General features: G+C 40.3%; 1 protein-coding gene across 1 annotated transcript in view; it reads right to left on the bottom strand.

Moving 5' to 3' along the window:
• Positions 1 to 13,113, bottom strand: part of st8sia1 (ST8 alpha-N-acetyl-neuraminide alpha-2,8-sialyltransferase 1) — a 50,872-nt gene that overhangs the window by 12,006 nt on the left and 25,753 nt on the right. Inside the window, exon 4 of the mRNA XM_069192157.1 lies at positions 12,972 to 13,064. Coding sequence (XP_069048258.1) covers positions 12,972 to 13,064 — 93 coding nt within the window. The remainder of the gene's footprint in view (positions 1 to 12,971; positions 13,065 to 13,113) is intronic.

The following is a 13,113-nucleotide window of genomic DNA, read 5'->3' on the forward strand; positions in this document are numbered from 1 at the left end:
AATATATACTTTACTTTATTCCTAGAAGTCTTATACCAGCATGACAGAGGAGGGGCAAGAGGTGGTGAGAATCTTGAGCAATTAAAGTATGTACACATAAGACCCCTCCATATTTTTTACACTCCATGTTCAACAGTGCTTTCAAGTGCCTGGCACCGGGCAAGTATGGCTTGAGCCCAAACAATCCTAGTAGTGCCAATACTACTGTGAGCAGATGATTGGAGAATTTCAGTTAAGACCAGTTAACGGCATAAACTAAAATCATACCAATGATTTCTTAACTGTGGGACAAAACAGCACCCTAAATCAGCACTAACAGGTCTCTCAGACATCCTACCTTCTTGATGACAACAACAATAATAATATGCACCATCTATATTTAAAAAAACAAAGTAGCTGATTCTAGGTTACCCAACATTTGTTACCAATATCTTTAATGGCAATTTTTCAAGGTGGAACAGAATACAAATCTCACTCAAAGGGAAGTTCCTAAATTTCTAGGTACAGTGATTATCTTTCATATTTAAACACGAGCAGTGCAGGTTATGAACAACTTCCACTTGGAACATTAGGTAAAAAAGCATGACACTACTGAAAGGTATTATAAAGCTACTGTAAGTGAGATGAAACAGAAACTACGATACTGCAAGTGAAATTAAGGCATGGCTTTGGCTGTACAAAAGTGTATAGCTAGCTTAAAAGTGCTACAGATGCAGCCATTCAAAATGCACACTACAAACCCATACTGCAGGCAGCTACACGTGTGCCACCGCGCCCTACCACGGTACGTGATTGGCTGGCCAAAATGACCAACATTTAATCTCTTTACTGTGCACATTTTAATCCACTTAGTATTGAATATTTATATGGAATTTTACCACTAAAGGGACATTTTAGTAGCTGAGCATAAAAAGAATAGGAGCACAACGCATCTGAAGGTCATAAACAATATTAATTTAGGAACATAAACATATTATGTAAACTGTATATTGCTGGTCTTGGTATTTTAAAGAAAAAAATACACACCAGTATTCCATTTCTCCCTAAACATTTTAAGCATCAATTTACATGTGGTTATTTCAGAAACGTTTTTACGTGCTCCTTGCTCCTTCTGACCATGTTACTGTACGTTTATACAGTATACAGTACTCTGTGAGAAAAGTGATAGTTTTAAGCTTTTCTGCGAATACGCTCGATACCGGAGTAAACAAAAGCATAATTTTAGAATTTGATTAATAGGGAATATAATATGGAATCGCGTATCTAAAGAAATTAATATCTACATAAGGTAGTGTTACATGACAAGGTACTGAATACGGAATCTACCAACTAAATGAGAGCTCTTCTATAAGAATAAATATTCAACAATTTTGGAAGGCATTGTAGCTATATTTATTAGGGGTATAACAGGTAATACCCTCTGGAGGCTGGTGAGGGTGAGGGGTTGCAGAGTCAGCCTTGCTCACTTTAAAAAGGCACAAAGGCATCTCCCTCAGTTCCCTGTTTAGCTTTTGATTTAAAAGTGAGGAGTAAAACAGCCTCAATATTTACTATGCACTTATTCTGATTAAGCAAAGAATTTCACAGAATGATCGAGGTTGATGTCTGGAGAAAAAACAATCAAAATTCATGCAGAGCATGATATGCACTTTTGGAAGTAAAAAGCTATACATAATTGAGGATTGTGAGCAACAAATATAGAGAATCTGCAACTGTGCAAACAAAACTGGCAAGGATACTAAAAGGAGGACCACCAGACAGATGTTTATTTCTGAGCCCAAAATTAATTAAACCTTACTTCTGCTTTTGACTCAGATGAATATACAGCCAGAAACACTGCTTAGTAATAAGTGTAGCTTACATAAAAGAAGCATATTTACTGCATTTTATTTCCAATCCCTGCTTTAACCAATAAGAAAAAAACAAATAAGCAAAGAACTTTAACAAACACTGACTCCATCATCTGAAGAGCAACAAATCTTACCATTATGTCCATCCAAATTCCCAAATATAAAAATAAGTCAATTAGATTCATACAAAACGGACCATGTGCATTGTTCTAGGGGAGAAGCAGGGGGTGCTCTGCCCCTTCCACTATCATTTAATTATCTCTTTCCTATTTAAACCTTAACCTTGCTAACACACACATCTAGAGTTTTTTAATTCAACTCATTTGAATTCTGAGCGCTAGACCTATAATGGCTCGCAGGCCTAATTCTCCGACATCTCCAGACTGCCTTTCTCTCCTCCAGCACCTTGAAGATTCTCCATGTCGTTCGTTTTCCGCTGTTTCACCATCCCGACCTTCTAATTTTCAACCTTATCCTCCTCTCCCCCGTTGCCGATGCTTCTGCTTCTCCCATCCAGCCTCCCGCTTTTACACCGGTCAAAACACCGCCGCACCACCTTGGGTACGCCGACTCATCTCTTTTACAAGGACGTCTCTTCCAAGGCTCCTCAAATCGCTGTTTGACAGATGTTTTCCTATTCCCCATCACTGTGGCCGTTTAGCCCCTTTATTCTACTTTTATGCGATTCCATTTCAGCTCAACCAGTACTCCATCCTTCTCTCACTACAGCAGTACCTGTAGCTCCACTTTCTGCAAATCGTACAGCCCCTCCTCCTTCTCTCAACTCTCCAGTTCTGCCTCCTGCTGCTCCACAGAAGCAGTTTCTCTTTCTGTGCAGATTTCCCAAACTCTCAAACCACTTTCTCACTCTGTATCCGATATTACCTCCTGTCTGCTCAAGCTTGAAAATTCCCTTCATTCAGCTCTGCCTCCTTCAGCCCCGTCTCTATTTTTTTTTCCACCCTTAGTACAGCAAAAGCCTCAGAATCTATGCAGCTCTCAGGCCACCCTCATTTTCGCCGCCAGATCCTTGAAGGTAAAGATGTCAATTCCATTTCTCTAATATTAGATGGCTCTGATCACAATTACTGAGTGGTGGAATCTGGAGATCTCCAGTTGCTCTAAATCGTGGGATCCACATCTTCTTAAGTTTCACTCTAGGTGAATTTATTCTGAATTTCTCTATTTTCAGGGATGTCATCTGTTCTTTCCATCCTCCGCGGTGCCAGGAGTGGACTACTACTGCTTATCTTTGTTAAGGTGGTTCTTTATTTTGCCCAATTCAATTTTCAGTTTGAACCGATTTATAATGACCTCCCCCTTTTCTATAATGCTTCTGTCAGTCTTTCAGTTTTATGTAATGCTTAGTGGTTTGGTTTTCTCTCTGTCATTGCATAATGGTCAGCCCTTCTAGAGCACTACCCTATTGTTGTTGCCATCCATGTCTGTGACACCTCAGGACCAATGATCAATCTTAGTTCTGATATTAAATCCACTACTTCCATTACTGATAAAGAAAGATCCTCTCCCTAATTTCAAGTTTCCTTCGCCATGTCATCTGGATCTCCTTCAGCTCTAGAGAGGATCACCTCCCAGGCCTTTCCAATGCTACAACCAATGCTTTTTTACTGTTTGCAGTTATCCAAATCCTGCATCCTCATGCCCATCTCAGCTCTTTTCCCCTTCAAGTTCCAAGTTCCACATTCTTTTGCCATCTAGAATCAAATCTCCACCCAGGTTCAATGGACATTTTACTACATACTTTACCCATCTGCCCACACAGCCTACTCTTCTGCCAAGACTGCATGCTCTACCTTTCCCATGTTTCACTGGCCACCTTTATTTAAATTTTAACCTCACTGTTTTCCAAGTGCAACAAATCTTTCCTCTGCGAAAGTTCTGCCTCACGTTTCAATCTCTTTAATGTCCTCACTGCTTTCTATTCCAGCACTCCATCTTGCACTTCATGGAATCCAGAGACAGCACCTGTAAGAGTTCATTACCCAGATACACGTTTTCTCCTCAGCTGTGAGTTTCAATCTCCAACGCTGGTCTCAAACCTCAGTTTACTCTTCTCGTTTCTTCAGAATTGGAGCTGCCATCTCCACTGCCAGAGCTATCCTGCATATTCACCTTATTTAAACAGGCCAGTCGTCCTCCCCTGCAGTCCACCTTTAAATTAACACCACTCTCTATGGGATTTCAGCTACTCATTATCTATTGCTAGTATGCCCGGATTGGGGGCATCTGTTCCACCAGGGCCACCAGAGGTCTTCCCCTGAATTGGCATGTTGGGGTTTTTTGCTCTCCACTGTGCGGTCAGGCTCACACATAGAGGATGGCAGTGCCACCTTCAGCCTTTCTCAAGCATGATCCGTGAGTTATTCTTGGGAACTCTAACTTACTAATTCTCGTTCCTTCAGTCCTCTGAGGGTTTATCCCAGTCGTGTGGCAGCGCCTGTCATGCGACTCTCAGCGTGTCAAGGGGCTATCTCCTCCTTTCTATCCCCTGAGGGGCTAGCTCCCAGTCATGAGGCAGGGCCTCTCAAGCGACTCTCCGCGAGTCAGGGGTGTTCATGTTTTCAAGGCCCGAAGGCCTTTAGTCATTACTGCTGCATAAATAATGACTAATTGCCAGCATTTGTATAGCACTTTTAATTTCAAACAATCAGAAAAGTGCTTCATGTGTAGGAGGGAACCTAGTCTTCTACTGAAGTACAGCACATACCTGGGTGGTGCCTCACTGCACATCAGAGAGGGAGAAGTTAAATATTACTTCAACAATTAAATTAAGGTGGAACTTTAAGCAGGACACTGGAACTAATTCCATTCCCCTTTTGTGATCAGTACCATGAGATCTTTAATGACTAAGTACACAGGACCTCAGTGTAACATCATAAAGAACAGCACCTTCAACAGCACACCTCTCTGTCACTGTAATAGGGCATTGTTTTAGGGAAAACCACTATTTACAGTACAGCAGCAACCTAGTTTAGCTTTATCTTAGATCTGATATGCTTTGGGTACAATGTGGTAGGGTTGCTGTCAACAGTTGTATATGGTGGGTATTTAGGAGATTTTTTAAAATGCTAACAGTTACTGAGTCTCTAAAGGATTATGGCAATGAGTTTCACTCTCCACTCTGTGGAGCCTGGTCTACATTACAGTAAGAAGGCCTAAATCTGCAGGTTTTAGATATAGTCTTGGACAATACTCATGCAATCCATCCATCCATTTTCAAACTGCTTTATTCAATACAGGGGCATGGGGAGCTGGAACCTTTCAGGTTGCAAGGCAGGATACACCCTGGAGAGTCACGATCGCTACTCCCCCTCTTAAGGGCGCTCCAGCCCTTCCTTGTTCTGCCCTATTACCTGCACCTGTTTTAGTTCTCGCCCCACCTTAAAAGCCAGACGCAGGCGTCACCCCGACGCTTCTCATTGAATCCTCGTGAGAGCCCGGGGTCCTGCCACGTCTGGTTCCGTTATGGTTTTAGTTTCTTGTTCCTGATTCTCTGCCCCACCGGTCCCGACCCGGTTCTGGTTTTAATTACTTTGGATGGATCCCTTGGTCTTGGACTCTGTCTCCTGTTTTGGATTTCCCTTTTGGATCTATGCTTGGATTGTTCGCCCCGGACTCACTTCCCCTGGACACCTGCACTTCTTGGACACGCCCCCTGTCTCCATCCCTACTCCTGCATGTTTTTATTCCTACTGTGTCTTCACCAACCGGATCGCGTCATCTGCACAGGGCCCGGAAAGAACTGTTCCTGACATGGAGAGGACTCCAGTCCGCTGCAGGGCACATACACTCACAAATACACACACATACTGTACTTACACCAAGGCTAAATTGACAGAAACCAATTCACCTACCAGCATGCCTTTCAATTGTGGGAAGAAACTGGAGCACCTGGAAGAATCCCACTCAAACACAGGGAGACCATACAAACTCCATGCAGATAACACCCCAGGAACTGAACCCAGGGCCCACACACTGCAAGGCAGCAATAGTGACCACTGCACCACTGTGCCACCCTATGCAACAAATCCTTAAAATAATCCAGTTAGACCGTTCAGTAACTTATACCTGAGCAGAAGAACCTGATTGTCTACTTTCAATATCACAGGAACCCGGTGAAGCAAGTTACTGAAGACAGGAGTTTAATGTTGATGCGACTCACATTTAGTTATCACACAAGCCATATAATTATGAACATATGGAAGCCTGATTAGTACTTCAGCAGCCATCTGTGTACATTTGAAACCACAAACTTCCAACTTCAAATCCAGACTCCAAAGAAAGTATTAAAAAGTACTCCACACTGCTTCCTCTATGTAATTTTATAGTACTTTTAAGATTGCTGCCCGGAAGATGCAATCTCAGGAATTTATTAACTAGTTTCTCATAATGGTATCCGAGAAGTGAAAATTTTTCACTGCGATGAATCACATTTACCACAACACTCCCACTCTGTATTCTGCTCCAGGAATGTACAGTCTACACTTGGCCTATTCATTTCAGGGATTATGTCTATAAATATATTTTATCATAAATGTAAGTCTAATTTTTCTAAATGTAAGTCTAAGTCTTCCCTCTAGGAAGGGAAGCAGATACCAAAAAATATTGTGTCTATAGTTATGAAATAGAAACTAAAACTAAACTAAACAGAAAAAAAGAGTACCCAAACTGGACAAAAAGTATCTTAAAGGGAAAAAAATGGTTTTGCTGCTGAGTATAGCCAAAAAATGCTTGTGTTGAGGGTCAAGCCAGGTCACACTTTGGAAATCATCCCAATTGTATCTAAACATCTCCAAATATCTCCACAATTCATAACAGCTGCTAAGATGAAAACGGAGAAAGGGTAAGACCTTTCAGAGCAGCTGCTGTAGTTAGTTCTGTATTAATACAAATCAGTATAGAAATTTAGTTCCATTTAAGGAAAAGCGATTTCTGCTGGAATTGAGCCACAGAATGTCACTGACATTTTCATTTTTCTGATAAGGGATGTACTATACATCCCTCACCAGGATGTAAGGGACGTTAGTTCTTGAATCATCCCTATTAAAATTATAGTCAATTTAAATAATGCAACAAAACCTTTCTGTGTTGTATCATTATAAAACCTTATGTTTTATAAGGATCAGGGATAATTATATTTCCAAATAGTTCTATGATTAAAAATTAACTTTTTATAAACTTGTCACGATTATAGTCCCTCCTCCTTAAGGGTGCTCCGGCCCTTTCACTTCAGACTTCATTATGTGCACCTGTCCCCTGGGTTCATCCGGGCTCTGCATCTGATCTCCGTATCGTGCGAGTCCGGGACCTGGAACCGCCTGGTCCCGTTAAGGTTTTAATCTCTGTTCCCGTTCCCCTTCTGCCAGTTCCGACCCGGTTCATGTTTTTTAATCCCTTGTTGGATGGATCACCTGGCCATGGACTTATTCTTGTGTTTTTGGATTACCCTCTAGATTACTTTTGGATTGTTTGCCCCGGACTCACTCCCCTGGACACCTGCGCACTTTGGACACTTTCATCCCTGTATTCCTGCATGATCTTTTTCCTATTGTTTCCTCACTTTTCCCTGGATCATGTCTTCCGCATAGGGTCAGAAAGAACTGTTCGTTACAAACTATTTCTCATCATTTAGAACTTTGGTGTACTTAAAGTGTATCAAAAAATATTTAGTTCTAAAAAGACTAAAAAGTCTTTATTGGTAAATGAGTCAGCTGTCCCAAACCAAAGAGAAACTGTGCTAGAGTACTTGTTCTGGAAGCTGTAATAAATAAGACTATTGTTTGTTGACAACCGTTTCAATCCGTTTGAATCTGTTCTTAGTGGAATAATTTAATTAATATCTTAGCAATCTTCTTGCATTTATTTTCAAACTATTTCTGTACTTTTAAAGCAAAAAAAGGAAAGAAGTGAACTGATTATATGAATTAAAAGTATTAAAGTGGTGATTGCACAAGTTTTCAAACCCATTGCTGTTGCAAACCTAAATTAATTTAATTGCACAAAATTCAGGGTAGCAGAGGAGCCAAAGCCTATCTTGGCAAGCAAGGAGGGACACACCCTGGACGGGATGCCACTCCATCATAGGGCACACATAGAAACACACACATTCCTATCAGGGCTAGTTTTCCAAAAAGCCAATTAACCTACCAGTAAGAGACACCAGTAAGTCAGCTGAGTGGCCACTGTGTTCAATAATGGTGGTTAACATGATGTCATAATAAATACATCTGTCTCCGTAGGGTCCTTTGGTCAGGAAATTTTGAACAAGAATTTAGCCATGAAGACAAAGTTCTAGTTCGAGCTAAAGTCGAAGACAAATGCACAGATTAACACAACAATATAAAACGCTTCAAAGACACTGAATATCCCTTTGATCACGGGTAAGTTGATCATTAAGAAGCGGAAGGTGTATCATACTACCCAGACACTGCATAGATCAGGCCGTTCCTTCAAACTGTGCAGCCTGGCAAGGAGGGATGCCACTGTGAGGCCAGTTTGATGTTTGATGGGCAACAATTGCACCAAGGCTGCATGCAACGTTGGTAGAGACTTACCCAAAAAGACATGTAGCTGTATCTACTGTCAAAAATGCTTACGCTAAATTATCAGTTCACAGGTCTGAATACTCATGCAATGGACATATTTAAATTTTAAATGACATTTACAGTAACTCATCTTAGCCTTAGACGTTTTCTGTTTTCACATTCAGGTTTTGAAAAAAAAGATTTATTTAGTTGAAGTATTTATTTAAAATAAGTTCAAATAAATATATCCATAATTTTTTTAATTCACCAAATGGGATACCATAGAAGGGGCTGAACTTTTGGAAGTACCCAACTTTATTCCCCAGTTTATTCCAGAGAAAGTATCCCCTCAACATTACACTGCATAGCAGAAACAATGATTAATTTTATTGCTTTATGAAAATGCTGTTGCTCCATACATGTTGTTACGATTGTTACTTTCCTTAATCCAAGTCCCTCATTCCACTGTTAACAAACAGTGTTACAAAGTGTTACATTCAACCTGTAAAAAAAATTAACTGATTGTACTTTGTGTGAAAAGCAGTTCAAATAGAAAAGTTTATTTTCCAGATATCAGCAGAATGGGCATCATGGGGTTTAACTGCCTGCAGCACCCACAGGATATAAAATAAGTAGCTCTTAGGTTGGCCATTGACTGGCTCAAGAAGCAAATATGTCCTGAGGGTAATTTTTGACTGTGCTCAGAGTTTAGTGCCCATATACTGTACTTAGAAAATAACAAGGTTACCATCTTTATTTGCTTCAGAGAAATTGTATCTGTCTTTGAATCAATCATTTTAATTTATTGGTTGCTGTTTATAGTATTATATAATCACCACTAATGAAAAATAAAATAAACCACAAAGCAGAGAGTGCTCAGTAGCCCCTTGAACCTTAGTACTTATTGGTTTCCAATTAGTACTAATTGTTTAACTCAAGTCAGGTTTCCAAGGCGTAAATGAAAAGAGAGCTTTCAGACAGGAAGGTCCCTTTAGTGATACTGAACAATGTGATACTGAACAATGCCAAAGCCTAGAAGGGAATATTAAAAGGTTTCAGTAACTACACAAGCTGAGTTATTTTAAGATGGGTCCATTTAACACTTGTACATCTAGAAAACAAAAAAACAAGGCTACTATTAAGTAAGCATATGAACAAGACATAAAACAAACCCAAAAAGAGAGAAGAAGCAAGAGACAAGAGGCTATCCCAATAAGTAAGGGAAAAGGCAGGAATCACCCTGGACAGGACACCAACCCATTACAGGGCACATACAGACAGACACATATTCATACCAGGGCCAGTTTCCCAATAGTTACTGTGAGGGAGGAATACAAAGCATTTTGCTAACATGCCACCGTCCACGAAATCTCTGATCCCACCCTACTCTCAGCAACACTCTGCCAATTGTTCGTCGCCACTTGGGGGAATTCATGACACAGCTCATACTCAACCCTACAAGCAGTGTTCAACCTGCACTTGGTCAAGCACCGTTACTTAAAAAACAACTTGGGAGACCTCGTCATTCAGTATTTTCAGAGCTGAAAGTACATGTTAAAATATTCCCAAAACAGAAAACTGAAATGAAGTAGCCTGTGGTTAACGAGTCAGCTCAAGCAACAGCAGTTCCTCAGCACCAGGAAGGCATGGGGAAGCACGACCCTGTGCAACCAAGTCTCCTAACACCCAAGACCTGGTCATGCTTTCATGCTACAGTTCTCAGTTATGCCTTCTTCCCCACAGCTCCCAAGAGTCCTTTACAAAGGCTTTTCCAGAACTCAAAATTTGCACCTAATTTTAAGACTTTACTGTATTCTTTCATAAACCAGCACTTTTGAAAAATCTAATTTTACATTATTGTGCTGTCTTTTTATGGTTTTCTTCTGTGTATTTTACTTGTGCTATTTCAATGACGTTGTAACATTTATGGATATTTCAGGAAATGTTTTACTTACAGTAATGTCCCCTAAATAGTGCCTGTTCTCACCTGAGCACAATTTTAACACCATGCACACTACCTTACACACGTTCCACAGAGATCCCCAGGGATACACCGGTCAGCATGATAGGCTACACTACAAAATCAATGTTAAAAATATATTTCAGAGTCATTCCTCTGAATGACTAAGTAAAATGAAATTTAACCCAGAGTCTGAGTGAATGAACAATGGTTTTGAAAAGCACATGTATAATTTTGCCTAAAGTACATCTGCTGAATAATTTCAAGGCCATATAAAAGCACAAAAGCAATGGAGGTAAACTTATACGAGTAATTCATATACATACAACAAATTCAGCAACAACTTAGCATTTTATTACATTGCCAGTGTAATGTGTGACTGTTGTTCTTTAATCATAATATAATTACTTCTGTAATGGGGAAAAAACTGTGGGGAAATTTCTGTCCACTTTTGTAACTTAAAAAACAATTTAAGGCTAAATAAGTACGTGTGCAGTAGCTCCACAGCATACCAACTTACATCTGCACTGTACATAACAGCTATTCATCCATTATCCATTTAGGCTGCTTATCATGGTGAGGTTCTCACCAGATCCATTAAGCGCAAAGACTGAAAGCACCCCTCTCCCCATTAGTGAAATGAATCACTAAATCTGCAGTGATGTAGAATGGAGGCAAGGCGATTATGTCTTACAGTTTCATAGCCCTATGTCCAATTACAGCCTTCCTGTTTTGGGATTTGCACGTTCCAGCCATGTTTTAATATTTTTTGTCATGCAGTCCATTTTCCACCTGCTTCCCAAAAGCAATCTAGCTGTTTTTTGGCTGTGTTGAAATTCATTAATCTAATCAATACCTCAATAAATGTTAAAGCACTATAACATTATGAAGATACTCACAAGCATGTCTAAATTACTACTATATCTTTACAACTGGGGATGCATATCACAAAACCTATGTGTACCTGACAGGCCCCACCCCACTAGGTGAACTTGTTGTGGTTATGTTTGTACGTTACATGATCTTCAAAGTCTTACTACACAGTTTCTTTACTTTTGCACTATTTTTATTTCTTTTTTCCAATCAACAACACAGAATCTACAGTTTTATGTCCTGGCAGTGAAGACACACCAAATTTCACTTATTGCCAGAGAGCCCAGCTCCTTCTGGTTTCACTTCCTGCTGTCTTGTCTTCACACCATGGTACAACAGGAGCCAGGAGATAAACAATCAGCACTCCTGACCCTCTTCCCTCAGGAGTAATATACCTCAGTGTCCTCAGCTCGGGTTTACCAACTAAATACTCACAACACCCATATTAACACACTGTCCAGTAGTAGACATACAGTAATTAGCCCTCTCTTTTCTACATCAGGCCTAGGGGATTACATCCGAGTCTCCTGCTCTCCAGTCTCACAAATACACATGCACTACAAACCCTTTCTTTCAGACACATTTTACTTGAGTATTATCATACAGGAAAGAAAGCCCACTGTACTGAAAACCATTTTCTGTCTGTACCCCTTCAAGTTTCTACAGGAATTCACACATTGTTCCTCTTCTACGTTGTTCCAACAACAACAACAACAACAACAACAACAACAACAACGTTGTTCCGACATCTACGCCTGTTGTCTCCTGGCATACCATTCACTCTTTCAAACACATGCACCATCATCCAGCTCATGGATTTATCTAGCTGTGCTCTCCCTCAGATCCCAGACCATATTCCAGATGTATTTCACACACCCTCGTGGCCACACCTGCACACAAATTGTCTTTCCTAGTGACTTCATTCACACAGCCAACGCAATCTCAAACAACTCTGCTGCCTTTCCTGGCCGTATCTCCAACAACATATGCCAGTCTTGCTGGCATCACTGGCTGCATTCCTTGCACTTCTGTGGCATCTGGCCAGCAAAACCTACCCAGCCCCCACCGCTTCTCACACAAACTGTGGATTTGGGGGAGTTGTCCTTTAAAACACATTGATTGGTCAAGGGGAATAATATTTCTTCTCTCTCCCTCTCAGAGGGCCAGAGCAGTCTCTCGAGAGAAGTTAGACGGGCATAAGACAACCCACAGCTTTAGCTCATCAAGACATCAATCTTTACAGCTGCAGCTTCCTAAAGACACTGGCTGATGGTCCCTCACACTATGCGTTATTTAGGTGTAAAGAAAATTGCGAAATACAGAATATAGACATTCCCTGTACAAACAGTTTACACTATATAGCCTAGCAACACTAACACTAAAAAATGCTCTAGTTGACAGTGATCATGTAAACTGTTATGTTCACCACTGCCATATAATTTATGATAGATGAAAGCTTTAGTTCGATGCCAGGTCTCAACCTGAAAAATGTAACTCAACCTTGCTCCCCCAGGCATAGCTTTGAATCTGTAGTGAAAACACACACAGCACTAATGAGCCTGAGCAAGCCCTTCACACAGCATGCAGTAAATACACTTATATGATACGTAAACTAAGTGAAAAAAGTCTTATTTATTTTTTAAATACTTTGGTATTTTTGTGTTAACAATAACTGTATACAATTATTTTCATTATTATTTTGATAATACTGAAACCACAAAAAAAGAAACAATACACTGTTACCTTTTTTCAATAATGCTGGGGTTAGCAGTCACTAAATGCGTTTTGGTCCCCACATCCTCCCTGTAATCCTCTGAGAGTGGTGGCAGATTGCACCTACAAAAAAACAAACACAAAACAAAAAAATGAAATACTTAAGTACTCT

This window comes from Lepisosteus oculatus, chromosome 7 (assembly GCF_040954835.1).
Source record: "Lepisosteus oculatus isolate fLepOcu1 chromosome 7, fLepOcu1.hap2, whole genome shotgun sequence".
Lineage (NCBI taxonomy): Eukaryota > Metazoa > Chordata > Actinopteri > Semionotiformes > Lepisosteidae > Lepisosteus > Lepisosteus oculatus.